Source organism: Manis javanica, chromosome 13 (assembly GCF_040802235.1).
Source record: "Manis javanica isolate MJ-LG chromosome 13, MJ_LKY, whole genome shotgun sequence".
NCBI classification, from domain to species: domain Eukaryota; kingdom Metazoa; phylum Chordata; class Mammalia; order Pholidota; family Manidae; genus Manis; species Manis javanica.
In genome coordinates, this window is record NC_133168.1 from 7,907,750 (window position 1) to 7,927,317 (window position 19,568).

The following is a 19,568-nucleotide window of genomic DNA, read 5'->3' on the forward strand; positions in this document are numbered from 1 at the left end:
TCTCCTGTGCCATATCCTACTTTCTACATGGTACCCTCACTGGCTACAACACTTCTCCCTCCCTACACTGTCCTTTACTGAGCTGACTCTTCATCATTCTTCAACAAGGAATTTTATCTTAGGGAGTCCCATTCCTATCCCACCCCATTCCTAAGCAAGCAGAGGTGCTGTCCCCCCACACTTTATATCGGAGATCTATTGATCTTACCTCTGTCTTACAAGTGTACTGGCCAGTACAATTAGACAATTAGACACACAACCATAAAAGCAGATGCCAGCGGTCAACAACCAGTGCCAGCATGTACTGAGTAAAAATCAGTCATGCTGAAAGCCTCTGCTACAAAGAGGAGTGACAGCGTGTGCACGCTGCAGGAGTGTACACCATTCCGTAATTTGCTGTGTACATTATCTCTGGTAATCTGAGATCATATGGACAGGGAGCAATATACCCACCCTAGATCTTATGTTGCATAGATTCCTGGTGCAAAGAAAGCCCAAAGATTTTTTTTTTTTTACAGTTACGTTAACTTTAAGTTAAAGAAAATCTGTATTGAGGGAACTGCCTCAAAAATTCATTAAATAAACCACTTCCTAATTCCTTCACAGCTGTAACCACTGGCAGTTCCTGAAAATGAATTCACTTCATTCATCCGGTGGGAATACCTCTGCTGAACTTTTGAACAAATCCTGGAATAAAGAGTTTGCTTATCAAACCCTCAGCCTTGTGGATAGAGTCATCTTCCCTTCCATGATCGGAATGATCTGCTCAACGGGGCTGGTTGGCAACATCCTCATTGTATTCACTATAACAAGGTAAGGGCTCCTTATTCTTTTCCATAATTTGGGGACATTCTATACTCCCCAAACAAATCCTTTTCCCCAGGGCATTTTTTTCTTAATGAAATCAGGCTTTGGAAATACTGGCTTGAGATCATGAAAGAAGATTCGACAGATACTTTCATCATGTATTAAGTCACCTCTGCATTGCAGATCTCAAAAGGAGAAGACCTAGGCCGGTGCTTACTGCTGGGTTAGTGAATTTTTAGAGCAGCAATTGTCAATATTAGGTACTTAATGAGAATCACCTGGACAGCTTTTAAAACTCCAAATGCACAGTTTCCCCCCACACCAATTAACTCACGATATCTGAATGTGGAGACCAGGCAAGGATTGAAAATGCAATGTAACATTTTATTTCCTGGCAGTGAAGAGTTCTTCCAAGAAGCAGACCTGGTTTGATTGGTCAGTGAGATGCTTTTCTACTCACTTGGGCGAGAGGCTCCACCTAATCACCCAAAGCTGCAGGTGGTCATAGATGATGGGCTGTTCCCCTCCATATAGTCCGTGTGGGCTAACCTGCTCCCTGGTACTGCCTGTCTCTGCTTCACACCTCCCTCCTCATCCAGATTAAGTTTCTCCTTCTCAGACCTAGAGCATGAAGTTTAACCTGGAGAATGAGAACAGATTTACTTGTTTTCTATGGGTTTGACTAAATGAGTTCAGAGTTAGTGTACGTGGGCCTCATCACTACTTGCTATCTTTGCTCTCTTGTTTTCACATTTGTTTTACTTGTTTTAATCAAGATGTTAAATTCATTTTGTCCTGGTCTCTGATCATACTTATAACTGTGCCTAAAAAAAAATTGTGTCCATAGTTATATATAACAAACCACAAGCTAGCATACTACCTACTAAGTGTTTTCAGCATTATGCTAACACATAACTACAACAAAGCTTTTGTGTAGCACATTATGCTCACAAAGCACAGTTGTAAAGTCATTTGATTCTCAGAACAGCAGTACTATTGTATATCATTATGTATATACTACATGTTATATTATATGTACTCTATTATTATATATACCCCTTGAAAGAAGAGGCTCAAGACCGAAAATAACTTGTTCAGCATCAACAGAGAGTATGCGACAGTCCTGGCACTTGTACGTAGATCCCATGATTCAAAATTCCAGGCTATTTCCTCCCCATTAATGAAAACAAATCACCAAAACTAGAAAGATGGTTGGATTTACCCTGGGGATAGAAGAATCCTCACAGGACCAACTAAGAGCAAAAGCAGCCCTCAGGATAGAGATGTGATAATGCTCAGCATCCCCAAGAAAGCTCATAACTCATCACTTCCCCAGGTGGCTTCTCATCAGCACCCCACTTTCCAATTTTTTATTGCCATTAAATCTGCAGTGTACTGTATCAGTGGCATTTTTTTACACCATGTGTAATTGAAGATTGATTTAGTGCATTGGAATTCTACTCTTGATGAATTTTTTAGTACATGGGAATTCTACTCATGTGTACATTACTGTGCCCTGGAAAACCATTTGTGAATATGAAGCATTTTAAATGAATTTTTTAAGTGCTGGATGCAGTTCAACTCAATATATATTACTAAATACCTATTGCATGCCCAGCACTCTCCTAGGAGTTATGAAAATACCAAAGAAATATGGCAGCATTTGACCTTAAAAAGTTTATAGTCTAGTAGAGAAGATAAGATTTAAACACACAAAATAATTTGAAAAATAATGCAACACATTAAACACAATCAAGTGAAAAAAGTTAAATCGGTGGTTCAGTGAGTTCCAGAAAGGGAAATGGAAGCAATCAAATGTTCTCTGGAAGCTTCAAGGAGACAACAGTGCCCAGTAGAAAACTAATGGTGAGAGACATGGGATGTTTCTAGCCACCCATTTGCCCATTGCACCTGCCCACCTCTCTGCCATCTCTCCCTCCCACCCCTCAGTATTTTTGCCATCCTCTCCAAAAGATAAATATAGCATGGGCCACATCCGTTGTACAAACATCCAAAATGCAACACATTCCCACTGTTGAGAAACCAAGTCCTTCTAAAGGTTTTAGTTCTGCAGAAATGCTTGCATTTTTATGCAAGTTTTATATGCAAAGACTCTTCAGGGTTGGATTTCAGGCCCTGTGACAAGCTGCTGAGATATTTGGGGTCAGAGAAACCTTTTGGTCCCCCTCAAATGACACCAGGAGACAAGGACCTAATCTCATCTATTCATATGGAGACAAAACTGGAAAAAGGAAGAAACATGCAATGAGAACTCTTCTAAAAGTCGATACAGAGCTATAATGCCTAGAACAGATTCTCAACATAAAGCAAATAATCATTTAACTGGAAAACAAAAGAAAACCTGAGCCATCACACTGACCAATCTGTTTGCAGTGATTGCAAAAAATCTGTCATTTCTTCACATTATTACTATTTTATAGATAATATGTGAGAAGGTAGATGTTACGGAGATTTTATGATCAATCTTTTAATCTTTCAAAAACATTTGGAAGCAAACTTAATTTTTACTTGTATTGCTATTTTTCTTTTCTTTTCAAACTGTCCTCCAAAAATTTATTAATCTCTCAAAGTTCATTTGAAAGCGAATTCATTTTAATTTGTTTGGCTTGGAATTTAACACTTTTTTTAAATTACCCTCCCAACTTTTCAAAGCAATTGTAGTAACAGTTTCATCATGCCTTGTGCCATGGTCTTCTGTTAACTTACTAACAGATGGGTGGCTCAATTCAAACACTTAGAGTACACTAAAAATAAGGAGTAATAGATACATTTAAAGAAGATTTAGTGACTTTGCCATTTTTGATCAATACTCATATTAGCAGAGGATGCATAGAACTAAAAGTCAGTAAGAACATTAGTGATGCTGGGAAGCAGACAATGAGCTAACTTCTGACTTTGTCAAAGGAAGACTAGAAACATGTAGGAAGAAATAGGTTTAAGGAAGATGGGGCATCAGGAGGGTGAGTATAAAGTAGTGAGGCCAGATCATGACCTGTCTATCATATTTTAAGTTTAGGGCAGGTCAGAAGAAAGCCAGGTTAGAAAATGTAAGAGGAAAACTGGGCTGATTATAAGATATTTTTCCCTTTTATTCTTTAGAAGGAGACTAATGAACTCACCCCATTACTCCACTCTCCTTCACAGCCACACCGGGCCTGGGAAACTCCTTCAGTAAAGGAGGTGACATTGTTCTCCATCATTTCCTCACTTCCACCTCCTGAACACTCCCTTTTCCTCCTACTGGCAGACCGCTTTGAGTGTCTCCCAATAAATATAAAGTTCCCATTCTGTTATTGTCTGCTCTCAACTCCCTGTCAAGATGACTAATCACACAACTCATGAATTATTGAAATGCCTTACTTTAATCCTCCCAGTTTATACTTCTTACGCTGAGATTACAAGAGGGTCAGTGTGTTAACCCAAAGGAACACTAAGGCCTAATGGTGGAATAATAGTTGCAAAGACAGACAGGCGGAGGAAATCCTTTGAACAAGGCTTCTTCCTTTTTTCTGCCCAGCTTAAATCATGATCAATGGCTCTCTGACCCAGCCTGCTACCATTCCCAAGGTGTCAACCACACGCAGGCTCTTGTTGGGGTTGACCCACACCCTTGCTGCCCACAGACCCTTTGTTTTAGACGCTGCAGAGGCTCACGTGTTCACAGGAATTGGGAAGTTGGCGGGAGACCCATCATGCAATGCACCGAGACCACCCTTGAATCTGAAGGGGCTGAATGTCTTGCCCAAGGACACAGTAAATGAGGGCATGGAAGTGAAAGTAGGATGGCCCGTTAGGCTCTCTTTCCACTGTGTTCCACGATGTACCTAGAGCATCACTGCCAAGTGTCCCTCTAGCCTCTCCCATCCTCGGCAGTCAACTCCGCCTGATCCGCCCTGTAGTAGTGCCCGTCTGAGGACTCCCCTCAGCACCATGCTTCACAACACCCTCCAACCCACTGAAGTTGGCTCACAACAGCAATTTAGTTCAACTACAGTTAAATGCCAGCAGGGGCTTGCAAAGCACCCTAGAGAGAAAAGCAGGAAGCTATCACCTCGTCCTACAACCATTCCCCACCCCAACCCGACCTGACCACCCCTCTCCTGGCCCTGCGCTGGATGGAGAGAAGGAGGCGGTATCAGGGACCCAGGAGTTGGGGCTGCCTGGTGGGAGCTGCAGCCGCAGTAGGAGGTGGGACCATGGAGTGGCGGCCGCTCTAGGAAGGTGGAGCCATGCAAGGGATGCAGCCACTGCCCAAGACACCCAGAGCAGAGAGGACAAGGAAATACCCCAGCCTCTCCTCTCCTCTCTCCAGTTGCCCCCAGGAGTGCTTCCTATTGGCCACAGTTGGAGACTTAGCAAGAGCACCGGGGAAGGCTGGGGAACGGATCTGAGGGCAAAGCCATCAACAAAGCCGCCTCCTGCACCTGTGGCATGACATGTTTTGTTAGTTTTATTTAATCTATAGCACTTATTATTGTTTCTGGTTGCAAAAAGTAAACCTGTTTTTAATAGAAAAATTTGAAGACAAAAAAATACAAAGAATAAAATAAAAATCAGTCATACTGCTATTACCAAGCGGATCATCATTGTGAGCACTTGACATATTCCACATTCCAGCATATTTTTAAACAAATGTGCATGAACATTTGAGGTCATGCTATCTCTATAGTTGGGACTTATTGCTTAGTAAGTATTTTTCCCATTTGATGAAATATTCTTGCAAACTATGAATTATAACTGCTATATCATTTATTGTATGGTATTGTGGAGTACCATCATTTATTTTATCATTCTTCCAGTTAGTGACCATTAGATATGGCTAACCGTACGGAAAATACAATACCTGAAATGATGACCAGTAATTTTTTATTTTAAAAGTTTGAGTCATGAGGAACCAAAATCTAATGAAGTCTGTCAGTGGGAAATCTGAAGATAAATTAGATCTAAAAAAAGAATGCATAGTTGTAGAGTTAGAAATTTTATAATTTCTGCTTAATTATTTTTTAATTTCTATGCTGTCCCTTTCAGTAAAGAAAGCAAAACTAAATGTAATGTTATTTTGATTGCCCCGGTACCCTTTGCCCGGATAAATAGATCATTTGCTTCAGAATTTCCTTTTCCTATACAGAATCATGTAGAAGCACTTTTACTTAATTCTTTTTAATTGCCAGTTAATGGCCCACACCGCCCTCAACAATGGAATTACCATAATTCATTATCAGTAAATGATGGGTGCTTGTCTAGAGAAGGTCCAGGGCCACGGATCTAGTTGCTGCAATTAGAACCTAAGCAACCATTTATGGTTATATCCCAATTCAACTGGAAATAACATCTATTTATAGCCTGAGGACTATGGTTGGGTTTATTGTTGTGTTTTTGCTTTTGTTTTTCTTTAATGTGGACCTCTTTCTCCCTGCCCTCTAGTATCTGTTCCCCTCTCCTAGCCCTTCTCCATCTCCTGCTCCCAGTGGCCTGGAAAAGACAGAGGATGGGACCCCAAGGACAGTCACTTTGGTTGACAGTCTTTTCCTCAAGTCTCCTCTCCTTCCCGGTCTGTCTGAGATGAGCCACAACATTCTGGGGACAAGGAACCAAGCTGCTTTGCAGTGGCGTCGACCATACCCAGAGGCTGGCTGCTGAGTTTAGAACTTGGGGGTGTGACTTCCCCGTACGGCATGTGTTGGCAGGGCCTGGGTAAAATATCCGTGCCCAGACTGTCTCCCATGGGGATCTGGTGGCTTAGAAATGAAGTGCATGCACTGCAAGATTTGGAACCCATGAATTACAAAGACACACTTGCTTCCAGACCACAGGGCATTAGTCCTGGGTCCACAGTGAGCTGGTGCAATCTTAGGGCTAATTATTAGGTGCTTTTTAAATCCTCCTTTCTCCTCAGTTCAGATGCCACTTCTGTCAAGAAATCTGCCTTGACCATCCCCAGGGGAGGGGGCAGGGGTCCTGCCTGCGTGCTCCCCGATCCCCGAGCTCGCTCCAGCTTTCCCTCGTCGTATTATAATGGGATCCTTTATTTACACATGTCTAGACTGCACGCTCCTTGATGTTATGTTCTTTAGATTATTTAGCTTTGCATCCCCAGATCACAATATTATGCCTGAGTGTAACTCGGGGGGGGGGAAAATATGTTCCCAGCCTGGGGCAAATAACCTTTAAAGCCAAAACTGGTCAAAGGGAGAAATAAAGTGGGAGAAACCCATTTATTGCTTACAAGCAGTCATCTACTTCTACTCGCCTGTGTCTCTCATGACCCAGCTGCAAAAAGACCCCACCAAACCTCTCCGGTCCAGAGATTCATTTTCTCTCCCCACACCTTGTAATCACCTATTGATAAGGAGATGCACTAAGGCCATACGAGAGATTCTGGAAATAATGCAGTTTTACCCACACTGACATGTACCTGGTGCTCAATAAAAAGTTTGTTGAATTAGTGAATAGCATCTCCCAGATAGAGGTGATTCTTGTTTAATAATGAATGTCCCAACTTCTTGAAGATAGAAACCAACTGAATTTTAAATTTAAATTTCTGCCCTCAAATAGAAACTCGAAATGGATTGAAGACCTAAATATAAAACCTGAAACTATAAAACTTAGGAGTAGTAAACGTAGGCAGCAAACTCTTGAATGCTGGCATTAGTAATTTTCTTCTGACCCACCTCCCCAGGCAAGGAAAACAAAAGCAAAAATAGGACTACATCAAACTAAAAAGCTTCTCTACAGCAAAGGACACCATGAACAAAACAAAAAGGCAACCTACTGGATGGGAGAAGACATTTGTGATATATATGGGAGAATACATACCCCATAAGAGGCTAATATTCAAAATATATAAAGGACTCATATAACTCAACACCAAAAATACAAATACCCTGATTGATAAATTGGCAGAGGACCTGAATAGATATCCTTCCAAAGAAGACATACAAATGGCCAAAAGGCACATGAAAGATGCTCCTCATCACTAATCATCAGGAAAATGCAAATCAAACCACAGTGAAATATCACCTCACACCAGTCAGAATGGCCACTATTCAAAAATCAAGAAATAACCTGTGTTGGCGAGGATGTGGAGAAAAGAGAACCCTCCTACGCACTGATGGGAATGTAAATTGCTGCAGCCACCATGGAAAGCCATGTGGACAGTTCTCAAAAATAAATAAAAATAGACCTACCATATGATCCAGCCCGACCCTTGGAAAGCAGTAGCAAAGAATTTGTGAACATATTTTTAAACCCCCTCCAGTTATCAGACACATAGCCCAAAATGTTTGAGTATACACAAGATTCATAGGTGCCTTTGTGTCGGTCTTCCTTCGACTTTTAAACTTTTTTGATAACTGCAAATTTGTATCAAGTGCCATACATGCAAGCAGGTGCATATTTTCAATGACAATCCTCGGTTTGCCTCCATTTCTTTCAGATCCAGGAAAAAAACTGTTCCTGACATTTATATCTGCAACCTGGCTGTGGCTGATCTGGTCCACATCACTGGAATGCCTTTCCTCATTCACCAGTGGGCCCGGGGAGGGGAGTGGGTGTTTGGGGGGCCTCTCTGCACCATCATCACCTCCCTGGATACCTGCAACCAGTTTGCCTGCAGCACCATCATGACTGTGATGAGCGTGGACAGGTAAGTGAAGAGACTCTCGAATATCTTAGCATAATTCAGATGTTCCTGTGCCTCCCCACGTTCATTTCAATTTAAGCAACGTCACTGCTGGTAACAGCAAAATTCCTCCTGCTTTGCTCGTTTCACCATAGGACTGATTACTGAACATTTTTTCCAACTTTCGTAGGAGTTGACTTCTTTAAAATGAAAAACTTAAAACACTAAAATCTCCTTTTTCCTAAGCATTCTTTTTTACCTCAGTTTTACTCACAATTCACTGCAAGTTAAAGGACCTCAAAGTCATAAGGTGTCAGCAGTCAGAATGAATGCCCCTGTCACTCTTGCCGTAAGGAAACTGAGGCCTCAAGAAGTGAGGGAATTTGCGGATGACACACAGAAAGTCAGTGGCAGAGCTGAAAGCTGAGTTAGGTCTCCTCACTCCCTGTCCAGGGCTATTTCTGCATATTCAGTGTCTCACACACTCTGGGTATCACCTTGCAGCTTGGAGGCATCGGTGGAGAAGATACGGGCTCCTATACAGCTATGCAGGGATGTCCCGGTACCAGGAAGACCATCCTTAAGTCTCTGACGCACATCATTATGATTGGTCAATGCAAATGCTGCCATTTAACATCCTTAGAAATCTATTGGACTGTAACCTGGAATGTGCCATAGCCATATTCATCAACCATGTCAGCTAATGTCCTTCAAGGAGATGACGGTGTTGGTGAGGACTTACAGGGCCAGGCTGTCCCTAGAGAAATGGCGGGTAGCTCATACCTCGCTCCATCCGGCCTCCTTAGGAAGCAGGCAAGCTAAGACATGCCCTGCACCATCCAGATCTCAGGACCTACACGCCAGGGCTTTGCAGCATTCCACACACAGAAACAAGCCCTAAAGACAGCAGCAGTGCCCACCCTGGGAATTATCTCAGAGAACAACTCACTTAGAATCTCATCCGCCTCCTGCCCACCTCATCCCCACCCAGCACACTTGATCCCCCTTGCTCTGATCTTTATCTTTCTCCCTTGCTTCAAATATATTACATATTTCATTTACTTTGTGGGTGGATGTGTGCGTTGTTTGTTGTGTAGCCTTCCCTACCCCTCAAATGTAAATTCTACAAAGGCAGTTTCTTTGATGGCCAACACCTCCCACGTGTCTGTGTAACTACCAGTGCCCAGCACGTGGGTGCTGGAAAAATACTGATGAATGAAGAGCTGTCAGTCTTGAAGGCTGGGTTAAATTTCCTGGGGCTCATCCAGGACTGCTTCCTGAACTCTGCCTTCTACCCTTCCAAGTAGGCCTTTGGGGTGGGAAGGTGATGGCCAAGCAAAGGAGGAACAGGTTCACAGAAACCATTTGTGGATCATTACTATTCAGACATAAATAATGATGGTAACTGTTCGATCCATTTTTTATATCCTGTTGCTTTTCTGCACCAGAATTCTCAAAATACAGAGTGTGCTTCTCAATTTATAATTAACATCCCATGTTTTAATCAATGTGCTGTGTGAGTCTGCTGAGCTCTGCTGATGCCAGCCAGGGCTGACAGTGTCTTGCATAAAGCCTGGTGAGTGTGCCAGGCTTCCGGCACCAGGGAGAAGGCCGTGCATGGAGCATGTCCACTGCAGAAAAGCAACGTGAGTAAGGAATTGCCGATCCTAAGCCCACCCTTGGAGATAGTAAAAGCTTTCTCCTATCCTGCTCCCTGAAGGCAGGAAAGTGTTGGCTTTTTCTTTAAAAAGGGAAATGTATCTCTTTTGTAAACCTCTTACTGCAAATAAAGTAAATGGACATAATCTGCCTGGAACAGACCAACCATATATATTTCCTAATGGTCCCATGGGTTTTTTAGGGAGCATATGTGTGCATGAGCATGTATGCCTTACACATCTGAATAGCCTTTGTCTATTTGTTTAATACGAGGGACACAGTGTGTGAAAATATTACTTTAGGATTCAGACCCTCGTGCCCTTCTCCCAGCCCTCACTCTAGAGGATCATGTGGCCAGAGACAAATGAGAAGCTACGAAACTGAACCTCTTCCTCCCTGGCATTTCTTACAGCCCAACTCTACTAAATTCAAAAAAAATGCAACAAAATCTACAATTTTGTCAACCAGAAGTGGAGTTTTCTTTGCAAGACCATAACCCAATGTCCATGTCATCGGTATGCCTCATTGTTTATACAGTTCAATCATTATAATTGCCAATTTAATAAGTCATACATTTCAAGCACTTCCCATGACTCATTTTTCTTTGACTAGTAATAACTGCAAGTATGGGGCATATTTAAATAGTGGGTTTCTACCTCCAAAGCAATACAGAAACAATTTTATAAACAAACAAAATATTAGAAATACTTGCCGCCAGATGAAAATTACCCAGGTGGCCTCTTTTGTAATTAACTTCTCTAGAACATCAGAAGTCAGTAAGTAGGAGCAAAGACCCCTGTTTGTTCATTCATCCACTCAACAAATATTTACTGAGCATGGACCATATGCCAGGGACTATGCCAGACACAGGAGATCCAGCATCATTAGACTATTTAATAGTCAAGGCTCCGGCCTCCGTGGGGCTTCCATTTCAAAGGTGTGGACAGACTTTACGAGCCACGTAGTGACACATCCTAGGAAGGAGAAGCGGAGTTCCCCTGTCACCTGCCTTTCCAGTCATGGGCCCTTGTACAGAGAGAGTGGTCAGGGGAGGCTCCTCTGAGATGCGGACAGTTAAGGGGGGCTCGAAGGAAGAGCCAGAGAAGCAGAGGCGGATCCTGCCAAGCAGACAGGAGAGCATGTGCCTGGCCCTGAAAGCAGAAGGAGCTTGAGGGGAGCCCAGAGAAAGTGTGGCACAAGCTTCAGCCGAGGGGTAGGAAGGGCCAAGTGGAGAAAGACCGTGTAGGTCAGGCTAGGAATTCGGAATGTAACCTGCAAGGTGAGGGAAAGCCACCGAAGGGCTTACCCCTGGGGATTTGGGGTGGGGTGGGGATATAATCAGAGAGGACTCCCTAATCAACTGATGCCCCAACTCCATCATCCTTTAATCCCAGACAGAATGATGGCTGGGCTTCTGTCAATCACTGCCTCATCTCCTTCCCCGACAGGGAGTGCAGGGGCTTCTCCTCTCAGCTGCAGGTAATGCCGGTGCTGCGTGCACAAGGAGCTGCGAGCCTCGCCCTGCAGGCCCAGGGGTCCCTTACAGGGGTGCAGGATGTGCTGCCTCTTGTGCAAACCTGAAAAAGCAAGGGCACGGGGAATTTCCCACTTTCATAAATCTTCAAGGAGGAGCAATACAAAACCTTGGAGAAAAGAATTAAATAAGCATCTAAACCTATTTTCCATTTTAATTTCTATGAATACCGCCCTCCACCACTCCCACCCCCCAGCAAAACTGCGCTTTCTCAAGTACCCTTCCTTCTCTTTTTCATCCTGTAGCTTTCAGCTGGCTCTGAAAAATTCTCTTCGGATTTGCTGGTGAACCAAATATATTTGATATGTCAGGATTTCAAGTGTGATGAATGATTATCCTTTTGTCTGGACCACAAATGGAAAAATAGAAAAGAAAGAAAGAAAAACCCTTCCCCATGAAATTAGCCCATTTCCCTCCCCTCCAGCCTCCAGCATAAATCCCCTGGGGCATTTGCATCGTCTACACTAGTCACATTTGCACTGAACCTCCACCAGCCAGGGGACCCTCCTGTAAAGCCCTCTGAGCAAAATGTCTGTCGCGAGGACCCGGATCCCGTCTTGCTGGGGGATTCTCCTACCAGACAGTGCGCTTGCCTCCTTCCTGCCTCCACATCAGCAAGTCCTCCTGGGAAGAGGCCATTTCCTCCTGGAGGAAATCCCTGTTCAGAGGCAGTTTTCCTGAGGCTTGCGTACAGGGAGGGGAAGCACCTTTGTAAAGAGAGACTGCGCAATGCAGAAGGTAACCAGGTAACCTGATCAGTGCTCGGGGAAGTGACAGCTCCTTCGCTGAGGGGTTTATTCAGGCTTGCCTGGGTCAAGACTTGTTTTCTCTACCAACCAGCTCTGATAAACGCAGACGCTCTTTTGCCCTGAGAAGAGGCAGGTTGTCCTACTAATAATTTACTCTTGTCAGGAACCTCTCATCCTTGGAGCTCGGTGCTTTGATTGATTGTTCCCAAACCCTTCTTCGCCGGCTTTGCAGGTACTTGGCCCTCGTCCAGCCATTCCGACTTAGAGGCTGGAGAACGAGGTACACGACCATCCGCGTCAATCTGGGCCTGTGGGCAGCTTCCTTGATTCTGGCGTTGCCTGTCTGGGTCTACTCGAAGGTCATCACATTTAAAGACGGCGTCGAGAGTTGCGCTTTTGATTTAACATCCCCTGACGACATACTCTGGTAGGTTGAGAAAAATAGAGTGGAATGAAGTTGTGAAGGGCTTCATCCTCCTCGCCAACGCGTGGGCAGCTGCAGCATGCCCGTGGGGACCCTCCTGGGGCCGGTCTCCCCACTTGGTTTTCAGCTTTCCACAACCGAGTTGATAGATTGACTTGAAGGAGAGGGTGACCTTTAAAAAAGGAGTTTGAGCTTAATCATGAAACCTCAGTGGGCACAAATATACTTAAATATGGATTTGGAAGATCTGTGGCAGCCAGACACAATGAGGGCACAGCAATCAGGGCAGGATGGGACTCCCTATGTAGAAATAGGGTCTTTGCACATCTAATGAAGTTGAAATGGGGTTATACTGGTTTGGGGTGGGCCCTAAATCCAGTGCATGGTATCCTGATAAGAAGAGGGAGATTTGGAGAGATATACAGAGAGGGGGACACCTATGAAGGCGATGGCGGAGATGGGAGTGATGTGTCTACAAGCCAAGAAACACCACGGACAGTCAGAAACCGCCCAGAACTAGGAGAAAGCATTCCTCGGAGCCCGCGAAGGAGCTGGCCCTGCCCACACCTCAGGTTCAGGCTTCTAGGCTCCAGAACTGTGAAACAATTACACTTTTGCTGTTATAAGGCACCCAGTTTGTGGTGATTTGTTATCTCAACTCTAGGTGACCAATAGAGCAAAAATTAAATCAAAAAGCTTCTATTTGAAATTTTGAGCATAGCATTAGAGTCTATGACTAAAAGTTTTCGATCACCCACTGAAGGTCAGATATCGTGCTAGTTGTTCCTTGCGTACATTATCTCCGGTCAATCTGGCAGATTCCTTTTTCCCATCCACCACTTGTGAAATAGATGACTTATTTCTGCCCCACGTGGACACAGCCCAAAAGAGATGGAGGTAGAGGCCCTGCAAGGCCACAAATCCAGGAACAAAAATCTCCAGAGAAGTGCAGCAGCCTAGGATTGATTTGTTATTTGTTAATTCTTCACCAGCCTTGGCTGCACTCACAGAGAAAAGCCATCAGCCTGTCTGAAGGTGAACAGATCAGTAGGTGGCTGATAGAGAAATATGGGTTAGATAAATAGAGCCTATCTGCAGGAAGGGTGCACCCTGAGGCTCACTGTATGACTACATGACTTTGGCTTATGTCAAAGAAACAAACTAACAAAGGTTAAGTCCATTATACCAATAGCTCCTTCTGCTAGTTTGGCTGGGTTATCATCACGGCTGCTCTGAGGTTTCAGCCTCTGCTGGTCATCCTAGAAGTAAGTCCTCATGGTGAACTGAGACTGGAACGACTGTGCTACGCACAGAGTCCCTCTGGCCCCAGGTGCTTTACCACCCCATCCACATGCATGCAAGCTACGCAGCATTCTCTCACCCACACCCAGGGTCTGCCAGGAAAGAGGACACATAGACCTGTGCAGGAATGGGGCTGACCGACCCGAGAATTCCCTGCGGAGGAGCATGAAGGCAGAGACTGGCTGATTTTACAGCAGGCCTTTTGAGAGGCCATCTGGACCTTAGGCTGTGCAGCTCAACTGTCTGTCTGGGTTCAAATCCCACCTCTGCCACTTACTAGCTAGGGAGCCTTAGACAAGCCACTTAACCTCTCTGTGCCTCAGTTTCTTCCATAATGGCACTGTACTCATGGGGTTGCACAGATTCAATGGGTTCCAGTATGGAAAGCACTCCCCTCACTGCCTACTAGATAAGAAATGCCACCTGCTGTAGCCTATTGTTAATAACACTGAAGATGAGGCTGACAGTTAAGTAACCTCACCTGTTCCATACTCAGCAGAGTTGGATGTGGCTGAAGAGAGAAGCCCCATGGTCAGTGAACAATGAAGAGCAGGACTTCTTTATGTGAAAGCACCCAAAAAGCCTTGTCTTTTCGCCAAGGACTTTAATCCTGGGCCCAGAAAAGTCAGAGAACCATGCCTCATAAACTGAAGAAGCCAGTTCTTAGCATTGTGGATGCAATAGTCATGCCTTCTCTCTCTCTCTCATTCTACAGGTATACACTTTATTTGACGATAACAACTTTTTTTTTCCCTTTGCCCTTGATTTTGGTGTGCTATATTTTAATTTTATGCTATACTTGGGAGATGTATCAACAGAACAAGGATGCCAGGTGGTAAGTTTCACCTTATCTTGCCTTATTTGTTAAAAGAACAATTCACAGATCCTAAGACATCTACCACAGAATTCAAACAATCACTTGAAACACACCGCACTTAGACATATGGGCAGTAATGTCTGCACAAGACATTTTCTGAAAATAAGACATGTCTGAAGCAGCTATTTGAGGACCTCTCAGTGGTAAATGCCAAAAAGACCAATGCAGGGGTTTCACAGAAATGTAAACATAACTCAGTATTCCATTTAAAGAACAATTTTATATTTCTCATCAATGTTATTTAGATATTTTATTTGTACATTTTGCAGAACTGTATACATATGTAAATATCCTAGATGTTGTGTGTAACCTTTATTTTTTTGTGTTTAATTTTCTTTAGGGAAGAAGTACCTCATTAACATTTGAAAACTTAGGACAAGATTAATTAGGACTAAATTAAACCAAAAACTTACCTAAAGACCATAAACTTGGGAAGAACCTATAAAGATACTTGTCTCTAAAACCACATGACTAAACGTAAATTATTTTGTACTTAAAATTGTCTACAACAAATTGATCAAATGAGTATGTCAGTGATTACATAAAATGTTGGGCTAAAAAATCATTATTAAAATATGTCTCTAGAATAGATTATTGTATTTATTTTGGAAAGACAAGATTGCTGGGTTTCCCACTCACCATAAAGAACATGATGATGATTAAACTAAGAGGAATAGATGAAAAGTTTAACCACCATTAGTCAAAATTTGTGGCTAACCCTGGCTCCAAAGGTTGAGGTAGTCTATTGACCCATAACTATTTTTTCCCAATTAGCTCCTTATAATTCTTATTAAAATTCTTTGGAAATACTGCATTCTTAAAAGGTGGTCCACTTAGAATGGGAAAAGAGAAACAGCCACAGTTACAGAAAAAAATGTAGCTTCTGAATGCATCACAGGAACTGAGTTGATGAGGTTGGAATCACATAGAATATAAACAGACCAGCAGCTGGGGAGGGTGCTGGAGCCCTTTTAAGTCAGCTTTCTAAATCAGATCACTTTGCTCCTAACACTTTACTCAGAAAATGGCATTGGTTCATTACTATAAACGAAGCTCTACCCTTATTGGATTTCATCAGTTTTCCCATTAAAGCCCCCTTTTTGTCCCAGGTTTCAATCCGGGTCCCCACACTGCATTTACTTGTCACGTCCCCCCAGTGTCCCCTGGTCTGTGACAGTTTCTCAACTTCCCCTGTCTCTCATGGCCTTGATTATCTTGAGGAGTACTGGTCAGGTATCCTGAGGAATGTTCCCCAGTCTGCGTTTGTCCAATACTGTATCACGATTAGACTGTAGTTATATGTTTTGGGGGAAAAAATCAGCTCTTCTCATCACAACACATCAGGTAGCTCATGATGCCTACATGACATCGCCGGTGCTGTTGGCCATGACCATGTGGTTAAGGCGGTGTTTGCCATAGTTTCTCCACTATAGGGTTACTACTTATCCCTTTATTCTTTGGAAGCAAGTCACTAGGTATGACCCACTCCTGAGAGCAAAAGCAGTGGGTGGAAATTAAGCTCCACCTCCTGCAAAGGGGAGTATCCACCTATATTATTTGGAATTTTCCTATAAAGAAAGTTTGTCTCTTCTCTCCCATTTTATTCAATCATTTATTTATGTCAGTATAAGTCATGTATATTTGTGTGATACTTCAGATTTTAATTCAATACTTTGGCATTTAGTTTCTCAAAATGGTCCAGCTTTGGAAAATTTGGGGAATTTTTTAGAAGAATTAAAGAAAAATCTTTTAACAATGCCCTGAATAAGTAGGAATAAAGACGAAGTTCATATTTCTACTGCATAGCCAGTATGAACTGTCCAAAAAGTTCTAGGAAATCATTGCCCCATGATTTCTGTGCTGGTTTATGTTCTGTCAATCCTAACGTTTCCTTTGTAGTTACAATCCCGGTGTCCCAAAGCAGAGAGTGATGAAGCTCACCAAGATGGTGCTCGCACTGGTGGCCGTCTTTATCCTCAGCGCTGCCCCCTATCATGTGATACAACTGGTGAACTTACAGGTGGGGCGGCCCACGTTGGCTTTCTATGTGGGCTACTACCTGTCTGTCTGTCTCAGCTACGCCAGCAGCAGCGTTAACCCATTTCTCTACATCCTGCTGAGTGGAAACTTCCGGAAACGCCTGCCTCAAGTGCAAAGGAGAGTGACTGAAAGAGGAATCAACCAGATGGAAAACACTTTGAAATCCAGCCTTTAGAAGAGTCATGGATCGCCAAAAGTCTAGACAGGCGTGTCTTTGTTACTGGTAGTATTAGGAAGGGCAGGTGAAGCAGTGTGCTCGTGTCCATCTTCTGTGCACTTGTGACTCTTAGTTGCATGGAACAGAAGTGTAACCATTCAAATACAATGAGTTTAATATGTTAACTTTAGTAAGACATAGAATATTTATCTGTACTGGGAGTGGCAGGGAGGGGGTGTCTAAGATCCCCGAGCCCTGTGGGACGGATGTTATTTCAGCATGCTACTAGTTTACTAGCATGTAAACTAGTCACTGATTAAAAATGGCAGTCCATGACCACCAAGTGCGAACTCAGCAAGGAATCTGACCGTCCGTACATTGGCTTCACAGTAACAGCACCCTTGAGGTTCTTAGGAGGGCAACACCTTACAACAAGGTCTGAAATTTGGACTTCTTTTATCTACAAAAGTATCAATGTCATGTCATCCAACCTAATGCCTTCAATAATCAGCTCTACCTGTTAGCATACAGTTACCATGTACTAAACACATGTAACATGTCAGATTACATGTAACAAACCTGTGAGCTAAGTATTATCTCAGTTTACTAAGGCTCAAAAAGGGCCTTAATGCTTCACAGCTACGTAAGAGTCGGGCTGAAATCCAGGTCTGCCTGTTTCTGGTTTTTACTGCACCACCTTGGCAACGGTTCTGATCATACCAGAGAGAGCCAGTACTGGGGGGGATTTTTGCTTTCTCCTGAAGAACCAAAGTGAAAGAAATAAGTTGACTGCTCAAGCATATTCTTTTGCATTTAGCTTTGTTCTCATGCCTACAGATTATAGAAACCGACACCTGCATGTTAAGTATTCTACAGGATGTTAATTACACACATAGGCCATTCTCTTTAGGTTACAGTATAGGTTTGTTTGTCCAAGGGTACAAAAGTTAATTAGCCCTTAAATTCGTAGATGTTCATTATATCCATCTTTTCCTCTTTTGGCTTGTATAAAACATGCACTTTGATACAGTAAGGAAAGGAAAAATATACTTCTAAATCTGTATTCTCAACAAAGGTGTAAATATCATAATTTTGTTTGTGGATGAAAACTGTAAACCCACCTGTCTTGTCTAAATACTCAAAACCACTTGCTCCATGGCTACCTGAAGCTGATTTTCAATCAGCCCTTTGTAAGAGTCACAGAGGGCAGCTTTTTTAACAAACTCCTCTCCTTTTTTATATCTCAGTTACCAACACACATGACTTTTAACCCAGCATGTCTGGTCCTGGATCTTCTAAAGATCATTCTGGAATAAGGTAATATCTAAATACATATATCGATGAAAGGCCACATAAATGACATGAACTACACACGGAGACAGGTCACATGTGAGATATTTTAGTTCTGTAACTGCAGTCTGGAGCACTGGACACAGAGACTGGAAACTCCTTTACAATTTCCATCCAAACCTGTGTCAAGGCTGCCCTTCCAGGGGCCTGGATTCATTCTCTCTTCTCTATGGTGCCACAGTCGGGATTCAGGGAATCACCTTGACATCTGAAGACCCAGGGCAATGGGCCATCAACAGATGTAATTGTTAATAACTGAAGAGCAATTGAAGAATTTACCTCCATTGTTTTTTTTAATATGGAAAACATCATGATTTTTAAAGATGCAAATTGGTTTAACCAACAGATATTTTTCTAACAGCATTTCTAAGAGGCCTCAAATAATTCCAGTATATAAATTGGGCCATGATTTATTTTAATTTATATTCATTTAGGGTTGTAAAGAAATTTAGCATTTAATCAAAGTACCAAACAAAAGGTGACTATTAAATTCATTTTTTGTGCCTTTATAGAGCTTTTCTATGCATAGGCAAATATATATATATATATACTATATATAATATATACGTATATATACACACATGCAGATTTGCAGGGGTGGCTTGACAGAGATCCTCTATGTGTTTGAACTTTTGCGCATAATATGTACATATTTACTATCAAGAGAAGTTAATGATCAGTCACATATCTAATTAATACTTGAGTATTTATCATTATGTAAAATCATAACTATATATCTCTTCTTTATGTTCAATTTCAAGTGCTTCATTTAATTTTTATTGATTATTAAAAGTCAATGAATAAAAATTCCTTGGATATTAATTTACTTCTGGCTTATAGCTTCTATTCTTAAGTTTTTTTGTATAAAGGATTTCATATTTCCTTAATATAGATTTTCCTGAACAAAGAATAAATATTTCAGAATTAGTAAAATGTGTCCTAAATATGGCTAATAGTCTGAAGGCACCAGATTTTCAGAAATCTAGGCACTTGAATTACAACTGAAGTTCCAGGAATTATTGCTTTA

At 42.5% G+C, this 19,568-nt stretch overlaps 1 protein-coding gene across 1 annotated transcript; it reads left to right on the forward strand.

Moving 5' to 3' along the window:
* The first annotated feature begins 631 nt into the window (after positions 1 to 631).
* On the forward strand, positions 632 to 18,971 carry MCHR2 (melanin concentrating hormone receptor 2). The gene is made up of 5 exons (XM_037001086.2): positions 632 to 813; positions 8,264 to 8,473; positions 12,624 to 12,818; positions 14,833 to 14,952; positions 16,894 to 18,971. Exons 1-5 carry the CDS (start codon positions 632 to 634, stop codon positions 17,207 to 17,209), a joined length of 1,023 nt encoding a protein of 340 aa, XP_036856981.2. The 3' UTR covers positions 17,210 to 18,971.
* Positions 18,972 to 19,568: the final 597 nt, after the last annotated feature.

Coding starts and splice junctions, on each gene's coding strand:
- MCHR2 (XM_037001086.2), top strand. CDS start 632: ATGAATTCACTTCATTCATCCGGTGGGAATACCTCTGCTGAACTTTTG. Junction 8,474..12,623: donor ACTGTGATGAGCGTGGACAG/GTAAGTGAAGAG, acceptor CCGGCTTTGCAG/GTACTTGGCCCTCGTCCAGC. Junction 14,953..16,893: donor CAGAACAAGGATGCCAGGTG/GTAAGTTTCACC, acceptor TTTCCTTTGTAG/TTACAATCCCGGTGTCCCAA.